Source organism: Tachysurus fulvidraco, chromosome 24, assembly GCF_022655615.1.
Source record: "Tachysurus fulvidraco isolate hzauxx_2018 chromosome 24, HZAU_PFXX_2.0, whole genome shotgun sequence".
NCBI classification, from domain to species: domain Eukaryota; kingdom Metazoa; phylum Chordata; class Actinopteri; order Siluriformes; family Bagridae; genus Tachysurus; species Tachysurus fulvidraco.
This window is the reverse complement of record NC_062541.1, coordinates 1,233,400-1,245,899: the sequence shown is the minus strand read 5'-3', so window position 1 is coordinate 1,245,899 and position 12,500 is coordinate 1,233,400. Positions and strand designations below refer to the sequence as shown.

General features: G+C 45.3%; 2 protein-coding genes across 2 annotated transcripts in view; both read right to left on the bottom strand.

Moving 5' to 3' along the window:
- Positions 1-2,729, bottom strand: part of LOC113649587 (SH3 and cysteine-rich domain-containing protein 2-like) — a 12,864-nt gene extending 10,135 nt beyond the window's left edge. Inside the window, exons 1-2 of the mRNA XM_047807826.1 lie at positions 2,407-2,729; positions 1,092-1,380 (exon numbers count right to left, since the gene is read on the bottom strand). Coding sequence (XP_047663782.1) covers positions 1,092-1,380; positions 2,407-2,499 — 382 coding nt within the window. The 5' untranslated portion in view covers positions 2,500-2,729. The remainder of the gene's footprint in view (positions 1-1,091; positions 1,381-2,406) is intronic.
- Positions 2,730-4,954: 2,225 nt separating this feature from the next.
- Positions 4,955-12,500, bottom strand: part of fbxl20 (F-box and leucine-rich repeat protein 20) — an 18,510-nt gene continuing 10,964 nt past the window's right edge. The window contains exons 14-15 of the mRNA XM_027157479.2: positions 8,063-8,275; positions 4,955-7,093 (exon numbers count right to left, since the gene is read on the bottom strand). Of these exons, the coding sequence (XP_027013280.1) occupies positions 6,986-7,093; positions 8,063-8,275 (321 nt within the window). The 3' untranslated portion in view covers positions 4,955-6,985. The remainder of the gene's footprint in view (positions 7,094-8,062; positions 8,276-12,500) is intronic.

Genomic DNA, 12,500 nt, shown 5'->3' with positions numbered 1-12,500 from the left:
AACTGATCCACAGAGTAACTGACCCACAGAGTAACTGACCTACAGCGTAACTGACCTACAGAATAACTGACCTACAGAGTAACTGACATACAGAGTAAATGACCTACAGTGTAACTGACCTACAGAGTAACTGCCCTACAGTGTAACTGACCTACAGAGTAACTGACCTGCAGAGTAACTGACCTACAGAGTAACTGGCCTACAGAGTAAGTGACCCACAGAGTAACTGACCTGCAGAGCAACTGACCTACAGAGTAACTGGCCTACAGAGTTACTGACCTACAGAATAACGAACCTACAGACTAACTGGCCTACAGAGCAATGGACCTACAGAGTAACTGACATACAGAGTTACTGACCTACAGAGTAACTGACCTACAGAGTTACTGACCTACAGAGCAACCGACGTACAGAGTAACGGGCCTACAGAGTAACTGACCTATAACTGACCTACAGAGTAACTGACATACAGAGTTACTGACCTACAGAGTAACTGAGCTACAGAATAACTGACCTACAGAGTAGCTGACCTACAAAGTAACTGACCTACAGAATAACGGACCCACAGTGTAACGGACCCACAGAGTAACTGACCTGCAGAGTAATTGACCTACAGAGTAACTGACCTACAGAGTAACTGATGTACAGAGTAACTGATGTACAGAATAACTGACCTACAGAGTAACCGATGTACAGAATAACTGACCTACAGAGCAACTGACCTACCATCAAAGTATCATTTAAAAGCCAAACATATGTCAGGTTCTACTAGCAAACGGACAGTGTGTAACAACCCACACTGGACCGGTGTACACGCGTGTGTGTAGACAGACAGCCGTATGTCTCAGCAGCTGGTTACATGAAGACACTTGTGTGTGTTGTGTTTTAGTTCAGCAAGCAGGAGATTAAAACTGGTCTAATGGTTTAGTGAAATGTTAAACAAAATAAATAGTGTACATATATATATAACATATATATAGTTGTATTAGCCTCTTAGCTACACTGCTGCCCTGTGGATGTGCTGTTACAAGTGAGTGCACTACGTAGTGCACAGTAGTGATGTGAGACACAACCAGTGTTACGCCGCTCACCCACGATGACGTGTTTACAGAGCTGGCAGCTGGTTGGTCGACGGAACACGTGATCCAGGAAGCAGTGCGTTTGTGCAGGGCAGGACCTCTGTTGCACCAGCTGGGAGGGGCTTAAAGGTGGTTTGGGGCTGTCGCTGGGCAACGATGAGCCTGGAAGGAGAGGTGGGGATGGTGGCAGGGCATCGTCAGTTATGTCAGAAGGCAGACGGGCATCACTGTTGGAGCGCTGGAAGAAATTCTCCACACTCTTACTGCGCATAAACGCCAAGGAACGCTTTAAATTCAACAACTGCTGAGAGAGAGGGAGAGGGGGAGGGGGGGCAGGAGAGAGGGGGGAGAGAGGGAGAGGGAGAAAGAGAGGGATAGGGAGAAAGAGAGTGAGAGAAGGAGAGGGAGGGGCAGGGGGCAGAGGGAGAGGGGGAGAGAGGGAGAGAGAGAGGGGGGACAGGGAGAGAGGGGGGGACAGGGAGGGGGAAGAGGGAGAGAGAGAGAGATTACAGAAGTGAATATTTTCTGGATAGAGTGATGAGTGAAGGTAAAGTTTGACTGTAAGTGTAGCAGGTGAGCGCTGACTTCACATCCTGAGCACTTTCATTCACAGCAGAAGATCGAATTAACACCAACAATGACTTCATTTGATTCATTTAACACATTAAAATAGTGAATAAACTTGTGACCAAATCTCCACCACCCTGCACACACACACACACACACACACACACACACACACACACACACACACACACACACACACACCATGTTCTCAGCTCTTCCAAGAAAACAGTGTTGGATGTAAACTCCAGGCTGCGCTGCATCAGGTGCTATTCTCTGTGCTGGTGAATAACTAGTGTGGAAAGTCACGTGTTCAACTAAAGCACTGATTATTGTGATCAATACAGTTAGCTTCATGTTCTAAAGTCCTGCTGATACACACCATCCAACTCTCGCCATCTTCTCACTCACGTATCGCTATTGTAATCTTTCATTTTACACTTTTATATCATCCTTTTCTCAGTAAATAAATAAATAGATAAACAAACAAACAAACAAACAAACAAGCGTGGTTTCCCTTTACAGGTGAAGGTTTATTTCTTAAAGCAGGTGACAAACCCAAACTAAAAGATATGTGGAATCATCAGAGGTGTGAAGTTCACGCTGTTGTTAATAATCTGAACCAGGAAAATCCTCTAAAGCAGCTGCATGAGGGACTCTGAACACCAGCAACTCTCAGACTTTGTGTGTGTGTGTGTGTGTGTGTGTGTGTGTGTGTGTGTGTGTGTGTGTGTGTGTGTGTGTGTGTGTGTGTTACACTCACCTTGGATCCGGTGTTGATGGATAAGGTGCTCGGTGATCTCTGCAGCTCACGTGGCTCAGCTTCAGTCTCCATCTCACCGCCTTTTTCCGTCATAAAGGTTTTTACACTTTAAAATAAACTCCAGCCTGATGGTGATGAGTTTAAGCCTTTATCCCGGTAGTGAGTGTGTTCAAATAAAACACAACCAAAATGCGCTCGCGTGTAGCAGAAAGATCAGAGAGAAAATAACACAAAGAGGAGATGCGACTTTCTGACTGCATCCGCGCGCTACTGGAGAAGCAGAGAGCGTGCACACTCTCTCTCTCTCTCTCTCTCTCTCTCTCTCTCTCTCTCTCTCTCTCCACACACACACACACACACACACACACACACACACACACACACACACACACACACCACCTCTCTACATGTTTATTGCAAAGTCAGCAAGTGTTAAAATTACACTTGAATCTGAACTTCAGTAGTCAGTATAATAACCGTCTGATACCAGGGCACAGAGATTACAGAGATTCTGCAGGCAAAATAATAATAAATAAATTATTAGTTACACCTGAATCACAATACACACTACTATTTGCAGGGCATCGGGGATCAGGGCAGCGGGGATCAGGGTGTGGGGGATCAGGGTGTAGGGGATCAGGGGAGAGGGGATCAGGGCAGGGGGATCAGGGAGTACGGGATCAGTGCATTGGGGATCAGTGTGTATGCATCAGTGTGTATGGATCAGTGCATTGGGGATCAGTGTGTTGGGGATCAGTGTGTTGGGGATCAGTGTGTATGCATCAGTGTGTATGGATCAGTGCATTGGGGATCAGTGCATTGGGGATCAGTGCATTGGGGATCAGTGTGTATGGATCAGTGCATTGGGGATCAGTGTGTATGGATCAGTGCATTGGGGATCAGTGCATTGGGGATCAGTGTGTATGGATCAGTGCATTGGGGATCAGTGCATTGGGGATCAGTGCATTGGGGATCAGTGCATTGGAGATCAGTGCGTGGGCGATCAGTGTGTAGAGTATCAGGGCGTGGGCGATCAGTGTGTATGGATCAGTGTGTGGGGATCAGTGTGTTGGGGATCAGTGTGTTGGGGATCAGTGTGTGGGGATCAGTGTGTTGGGGATCAGTGTGTTGGGGATCAGTGTGTGGGGATCAGTGTCTTGGGGATAGGGTGTTTTTGCATTTTGGAAGTTTGGAGAGATTTGTTACTGAACTCGCTTAGAACAATTTTCATTTTTCAATCCACTTCCAGGAAAAAACACACATTTCCCTTATATACTATATTTTCAAAAGTATGTGCTCCCTGACCATCAGACCCATATGTGTGTGTAGAAGGTTTCATTCCAGATTTAGTCAAGTAGCTTTTATTGTCATTACAACCATTTATAGCTGTTGCAGTACACAGTGACATGAGACAAGGTTTCTCCAGGATCAGAACACAAACATAACACAAAGACAGAGCTAAACAGTGCAGGACAAGACAGACAAGACAGACAACACAGTGCAGGACAAGACAGACAAGACAGACAACACAGTGCAGGACAAGACAAACAAGACAGACAACACAGTGCAGGACAAGACAGACAAGACAGACAACACAGTGCAGGACAAGACAGACAAGACAGACAACACAGTGCAGGACAAGACAGACAAGACAGACAACACAGTGCAGGACAAGACAGACAAGACAGACAACACAGTGCAGGACAAAAAACAGTGCAAACCAAATATTACAAGACGATAAACAAAAGACAGAAACCGCGCTGACCGGCGTACTGTATGTTACTGCCCTCTCTTTGCTGTTCTAATGATCTCTGCTCTTCTGGAAGCTTCTCCACTAGATGTTGGATGGTGAGATCAGACACTGGTGTTGGTGAGGAGATCTGGGGTTCAGTCAGTGTTGAGTCAGAGTCAGGGCTCAGTGCAGGACACTGGAGATCTTCACTCTAACCTTCACCTCCACACCTTGTCTTCATGGAGCTGCTTTGTACACAGGGACATTGTCCTGATGGAGCAGGGTTTGGACTCGGAGTTCAACTGAAGATTTATTTTGCACACTAAGGCTGAAAACTACTTCTACTAATAATAATAATATTAATCCAATGTAAGTCTTTTACTATTTGGTATTCTAGTCCAGCCTCTTCCGTTTAGAGGCGCATGAAGCTTTACCTCATCATAACCTTTGGTGCACTTATACATACGTCTATACCAGCCACAGTGTCAGTATCAGTGTAGGGCGCTCGTGCCCTCTAGTGGACACTAACGGTAATGAAATGTTAAATGTGACAGGGATTAGTTTTGGGTTCTGACGTCTCGTTGCACCAGAAGCTAATGTGGCTAACAATTAATGGAAGCTTATAGTCTCAGTTTAGCAGGGAGCTGGTTTAAAAAGAAGTGATCCGATTGGCTGGCTCTTAAATAGCATGAGATTTGTGTCCTACAGTCACCTGACTGTCCACATTATACACACACACACACACACACACACACACACACACACACACACACACACACACACACACACACTAAATAACACCACAACACACAGCTCTAATAATAATATAGTTATATATTTATTCATACATACATATTCATTTATGCATTTAGTTATTTATAGGAGTTAATCGTAAAAAGGAAAACAAAGTAAAAGGGAAGTGATTTACAACAAGTGTAATCGCAACAACTACAGTCACACCATCCCCAACACACACACACACACACACACACACACACACACACACACACACACACACACACAGAGAGACAGAAAGGTAAACAGACAAACCGACAGGTGTATAATCATAGTGGGAGTGTGTGTGTGTGTGTGTGTGTGTGTGTGTGTGTGTGTGTGTGTGTGTGAGAGAGATGTTTCTTGAACCAGACGGCTCCTGTAGTGATGAACCAGAGTGTGTGTGGCTCCAGTTTCTGCATTATGAATGAAGTGTGTAAACCAAAGCTAAACACACACACACACACTACAGTCACACCATCCCCAACACACCCACGCATGCACGATCACGCACGTGCACACACATGCATGCACACGCACACACACACACAGACAAAACTAATACACTCAGATTGGTTCAGTTCATTTTCGCATTCTGGTTTTTAAGAGAGTGTGTGTGTGTGCTGGAAAGTGGGTTGGTGACGTGGAGGTGGAACACACACACACACACACACACACACACACACACACACACACACACACACACACACACACACACACACACACAGAGACAGACACACACACAAGAATGGTGTGAACTTTCCATCATTCTTTAAATCCTCTACATATGACATCACTGATCGTCTCTGTCCTCCTGCGATCTGATTGGCCAGCTCTGACACCATTTGCTCCTTCCTTATCTCTAATTGGCTGTGCATGCAGGCCCCGCCCACTCAAAGTTCCATGTACCTTTTGCAAGCCGATCAGGTCTGATTGGCTGGCTGGTTGTGACACTGATGAGTCATCTGTTTCTGCTTCCCCATTGGCTGCAAACGTTTAGGCCCCGCCCATCATATAGATTGTTTTCTTTTCTTTTTTTTTATAAAAACTAGATTTGTAACATGCAGCTTTTGGCATATTTTACTGCTTTAGAAAAATATTTAGCCTCCGTTATATGACCAACCTTAGAGAGAGAGAGAGAGAGAGAGAGAGAGAGAGAGAGAGAGAGAGAGAGATTGTGTGGGTGTGTTTGTGTCCACTCTTTATGGCGGTTAAAGATTGCCCATGATGAGCTTTTGTCCCAGTTAAAAATAAGAATAAGCATCATTTTGTGAGCGAGAGTTCACTTTATAATACTCATATTTAATGTGATTCGCTGACTCACCTGACACGCCTCTCAACTGAATCGTCACATGCGAGACTTTCTTATGACTTGCCCAACTGACTCATAAGATTCACGTGATTCACCGGACTAATTCATGTAACTAATGTAACTCACAGACTGACGCATGACTAACGGATCTCACTCATGATTCACGTCCTACAGACTCCCTGACTAAACGTTGCCTCACTCACTGACTCCTGAACTCGACTGTCGAGTTATATAACCGGGTCAAGGAACACTCCATAACCGACTCTCTGACTTGACTCCTGGATTCATTACTCAAATTGATTCAAATCACTTGACAAATTACTCACGATTCATGATTCACACTCCATAACCGACTCAACTGACTGACTCACTAACTGACCCATGACTGATTCAGTCCCCGAATCACTCATCAACTGCACGTTTGCTGACTTGCCTTTCATGACTAAAGGTGGCACTGTGAAGCACTCAGACTTAACGTCAGCTACGTCTGGAACACTGGGTGGTGTTCTAAAAAAAAATAGAAATACTTTTTGATGTTTAGCAGATTTTACGAGGCAACGAAAGAAACCTAAAATATTGAACACTTTGTAAGGACACACACACACACACACACACACACACACACACACACACACACACACACACACACACACCTCTGTCTCTTTCTCTCTCTCTCTTTCTCATTTGCTTTACCAAGTGAAACACCAGCATGTGCTACTGGACAATCGGGTTGAGAGGTCGAGGAGGCAGAGGCTGTGACATCATAGCAGGATACAGCACCGGCAAAACCTCTGTCGACTTCCTCCTACTGAAGGGGGCGGAGTCACCGGTGCAAAGTAGGCGTGGACTTTAATGTTGGGCAAGTGAGTCTGGATGGACAAAAACAACCAAAAATAAACAAACACACACTTCTTTTGGTATTTTTAGTTCAGACTCTGTTCCTTCTGCTCTTCACCATGACACTGATATAATATTATACCTTCTACCTATTACTTTTTATTTTCCTCACAATCTATGAAATGATATTTTATTGAGTTTGTACGTAAATCTAGTGACCCTGTAACTCACATAAAAGCAATGTGGACCAGCTCATATGACTCATTACTGACTACCTACTGATTCACGATCCGACTGATTCGTGTGACACATCTGACATGACTTGTAGATCCACTGACTGAAACACTTATTGATTAATAAATTACACGCCGATTTAGAACTCACATACTTTCCTAACAAACCCATGAATCACCTGAGTGAATCTTGACTAACTTACTTAACCGACTCGTCTAACGGATCGCCTGACTAATTCATGATGAGTCACGAGTCTAAAGGCTGATTGAACATCAGTTACATCAGTCATGTCATATACATGATTCAGGCAAGTTACATCAAGGTGACTCAGTTGACAGAAGACGGTTCATATTTCATGGCTTCCCCGCTGTGCTTTACTGATTCACCTAATTGATTCATGACTCACAGACTCACCTGACATGCTCACCAGTCCTCCGAGTAACTAATGGGTCAGTTACCGAATCAAGGAACAACTTACTCACTGACCAAAGCAAAAGTTCACTCCTCAACTGACTCCCTGACCAACGGACTCGACTGCCATCTGACCCTTTTGCACCCTCTGCTGGTTGAGAGGTGAATTGACATGGAATCAGCCTTTTTCTTCCTCACTGTTAAAAGGTCTCAATGTAGGTTAGAAATGTGGAGCTGTGGGAGGGGCTAATTCTAGGAAAGTAAAAACTGAAACTCTGAAACAAAAACAAAGAAACTAGAGAATCAGTGTGTGTGTGTGTGGGGGGGGGGGGGGGAGAGACGGACTCACGACTCACCCTGAGCCTCTTTATCCCGGCGCGTGTGATCTGTTGGCAGTCATACAGCTCAATGCGGTCGAGGCAGTGACAGGTTTTGAGGTGCTCCAGCGAGGCGTCTGTGATGAGCGGGCAGTTATCGAGCTCAATCACTTCCAGTCTGTCGTGAGCACACGGCCCACTGCCCAGGTGACGGATCCCATCGTCTGTAATCAGCTCACAATGAGACAGACTCTACACCAAAACACACACACACACAACACAATAAGTGGCACTAATATAGTCATTCATTCATTCATCTTCTACCGCTTATCCGAACTTCTCGGGTCATGGGGAGCCTGTGCCTATCTCAGGTGTCATCGGGCATCGAGGCAGGATACACGCTGGACGGAGTGCCAACCCATCACAGGGCACACACACACTCTCATTCACACACACAATCACACACTACGGACAATTTTCCAGAGATGCCAATCAACCTACCATGCATGTCTTTGGACCGGGGGAGGAAACCGGAGTACCCAGAGGAAACCCCCGAGGCACGGGGAGAACATGCAAACTCCACACACACAAAGCAGAGGTGGGAATCGAACCCCTAACCCTGGTGGTGTGAGGTGAACGTGCTAACCACTAAGCCACCGTGCCCCCTAATATAGTCACAGAAAATGAAAAATATATATATTTTTTTCAATAAAAAAAAAAGAAATGAATGGCATCAGGAGTAATAAGAGGTGTTACTGTAATGACACGGGAACCTCAATGACAGTAATAATGAGAAACTGAAGTAATTCCAGAGTAAAACTGATACCAAGCAAAGTGACACATGAAAAGGTTTAGTTACCATAATGGCAACTGAGAGGGAAAAGAATTCATCAAATAATAAAATGGAGATACCAAATACACAAAGGAAACCTTTAGAGATCATCATAATGACAATAAAGCAGGAAAAGGTCAGTTTAATGTCACAAAAAAGGAATAAAAGTGATGATGAGGAAGAAAGTGACCACCATAATGACAGACGAGACAGAGAAAGGTGAAACTATGACAACGGATAAATAAAAGGCATTATGGTAATGACACAAGGCAGGTCAGCAGGAGAGGGGGAAGGGGGGAGAAAGAGAGAAGAGAGAGAGAGAGTGATTTGATTTTCAAATTTCAGTTTAATTAACATTTAGGAACATCGAGTGTTTTTATTTTAAACCGACGGTGAAAGCACACAGTTTGTACAAGAAATAGCAAAGATGTTAAACACTGGGAGTGTGTACAGGGACCTCCAGCATCGCGAGAAAGAGTCTGGCACCAACAGTTCTGACCAACGTGACTCCTTTATGCCCCCCCCCCCCCCCCCCCGAGGCAGTTTGAGTGCAGGTTCGGAGCCTAATTTGGAACCAGTTCTTTCTTTTTTTTTTTTTCGACAGCGTTGCTGGTCTATACTTAAGATCCGCTTGGGTCAGGGGCTGTGGGCGGGGCTGTGGGCGGGGCTACTGTTAGCGCATTTGATAATGTACCTTAAGTATATGTATGTTTAATACACTTTTACTTTACTGCAATATGATCAGTTATCAGCACACATGATAGTAGGTAGCTACATGCTAAGGCTAACGTTATTCTGTGTTAATGATAAAATAACGTTAAGTACTTTCTCCATCACAACCTCCGTTTATACAGATTACACGGAGCCGCACGTACACGTTTTATTCGCCACGTTTGGGTGTTAATGTAGGTTCACAAAGTCATGAGTATTAACAGTAAAGTAACATCCACCATTGTTATTGTTGTGTTTGTCGCTGCTGCGCTAACGTCGCTGTGACACGTGACACGTATACAGTGACGTCACACTCGGCGCTGTGATGCTCTCTAACTGATGGGAAGGTAAACTGGTTCTTAGAAGGTTCGCCAGTGGAACCAACTTTGAACCATCTCCAGCACAAGCTCTGAACCAGCACCCGGGTCTTTTGGGGGGAAAAGGGGCATTAGACCTGATACAGACCTCTGTACACAACTCTGATACAGGTTTCATACAATGCTTTCTTAGAGGCATCTACTAGCGTTGTTAGTGTTTGGAAAGACAAAAGTGCTTTTTCCTCCCACTGAATATCTCCTGCCACTGCAGAGGTTGATAAGGGTGGTGGGGGCTGATAAGGGTGGTGGGGGCTGATGAGGGTGGTGGGGGCTGATGAGGGTGGTGGGGGCTGATGAGGGTGGTGGGGGCTGATTGCTTCTCCCAGGTCCTGCCCCAAAACTTCCCTAAAATGAGACGGTAGTGCGGAGACTACACAACTCCCTGCCTGTTTTCTAGTTGTTGCCAGACTTCTTGTTCCCTGGAGACGCTGTTTATTGTATAAAGATAAACGCATTTTGTGGAACAGTGGTTCTTCTTTGATACTTGGAAAAGGTTGTTTGTTGATCCTGCTGAATCTCAACATTGTTCTACCAGTCAGTCCTGACAGCCTGGTCTTCAATGTCTCTGACAGGTCCTTTCCCTTCGGTTCAGCACAAACAGAGGTGTACCATAGTTCAGGTTTTCAGCACGTTGTAGTAGGATGTGAGCCGTGCCAGCCCGTGCCAGCCCGTGCCAGCCCCTCCCCATAGAGCAGCCAAAGTTTGACAGGATAGGTCGATTAGGCCTTGACCACCCTCCTGTAGCGGCAAATAGAGAACAGGGGCAGGAGTCCATTGCTGTCCAGACCAGAAAAGGTCTACTATCCTCTTCTAAACATCCCTGAACAATGTCTCTGAAGGTTCTAGTATGGTGAAGCAATGCCACAGAAAGGAGACTATCAGATTGTTAGAAACCAGTGCTCCCTCTCTCTCTGTAGGGTAACTGGGGCAAGACCCAGGTCCACTGAGACAACTTGGAGCACACCTTTCCCCATACCCCGTCACAGATGTTGTTCCTAAACACACCCCAAGATATTTTAGTGCCTTTTTACACCCGGTCACTTCATGTGTTGTCTCTGATCCGATAGCTATCTGATTTGTTACATTAGACCACATAAACGCATCTCGGCGAATCGGATATCGATCCCATCTTTCTGCTCCCGCCCAAAATGCAAATATATTTGACCTCATTTCCAGGGTAATTGTAACAGAACACACTTTGGTGTACGCGGTTTTCAGAATGCAATCAAAAATAAGACGTAAAAACTGGTTACAACGTTTATGTTACAAAAAACAGCGTTTACTGTTTGCTGTGTTTTCGCTGGCGGCAGCAGCGCGTTTTCAGCCCCGACGAGACGCCTGGGTGAAAGATCACCTGCGAGTGACGTAGTTCCGTTTGGGAGGAGTTTAGCGCTGACGTATGTGGCTTGAACAACCACATGCATTTACACCTGTCCAGTTTCATCTGAAACGCATCCCAGACCACCTCCTGAAGGGGTTTGTACCATCGGGTTTATATCCGTCTCCAAAACGTTTCAGAGGGCATTTAGACCTGGTCTTTTTACCATGGGGTAGATATCTGATCACAGAAAACATTTGAAGTGACCAGGGGTAAAAAGCCCCTTAGACCAGCCTTTCCCTACTCAAGTCTACCTGGTAAGGTGGGAGGCCCTTGCTCTTGCCCCTGACCTGTTAAAAAAAATTCTCACATTTGTCCTCGTTGGCTGCTGCTGAGGAAGCACTAGTGTAAATGCAGAACTACGAATCAAAGTTTGAATGTCGCCTTGATTCTTAATAAAGATGTCTGCATATGCTGACAGGTTGAGTTTTTCCTTTACCTCCGACTGACAGTACTGCCAGTAAAAAGTATTGCCACCCCTGCACTGGCATTAGATCCTTCCCTTCTGCCCACATTGCCCAGTCTGCCCCATTAGCCTGATCACTGCGAGTCTCTTTTTTACCCTGTATCAGTTCTTTCACTACTGCACTTTTATTTCTGTCCCCAACACCATTAGTGTTTAGAGACCCTATTTTTAGCTTCTCTGTTGAAGGGACTAAAAGAAGGAAACATAAAGAACAAGCAAAAACATTGCAGACAGAAGAGAACGCTGTGGGATGACTTGGGTAACTTTAGGGTAACTTTACTAAATGAACCTTCAACAAGTTCATCATAACTTGCTGTTTGTTGTGCTGTTGGGGGGGGGGGCAGTTGTGGCTCAACTGGTTAAGGCTCTGGGTTGTTGATCGGAGGATCGGGGTTCAAGGCCCACCACAGCCAAGCTGCCACTGCCGGGCCCTTGAGCAAGGCCCTCAACCCTCCCTGCTCCAGGGGTGCTGTATCATAGCTGCCCCTGCACTCTGACCCCAACCTCCTCAGTTGGGGTATGTGAAGAAAAGAATTCCACTGTGCTGTAATGTGTATGTGGTGATAATAAAGGCTTCTATTCTATACTGTACTACAGAAGCTACAAACGTATCGTCGTCTGGGGAAAAAACGAAAGTTTCACCAGTAAATGGTTTATTTCAGACAGTTGTGTAGAGCTGTTGATCTCAGACAAACTGTACAACACTCATATCT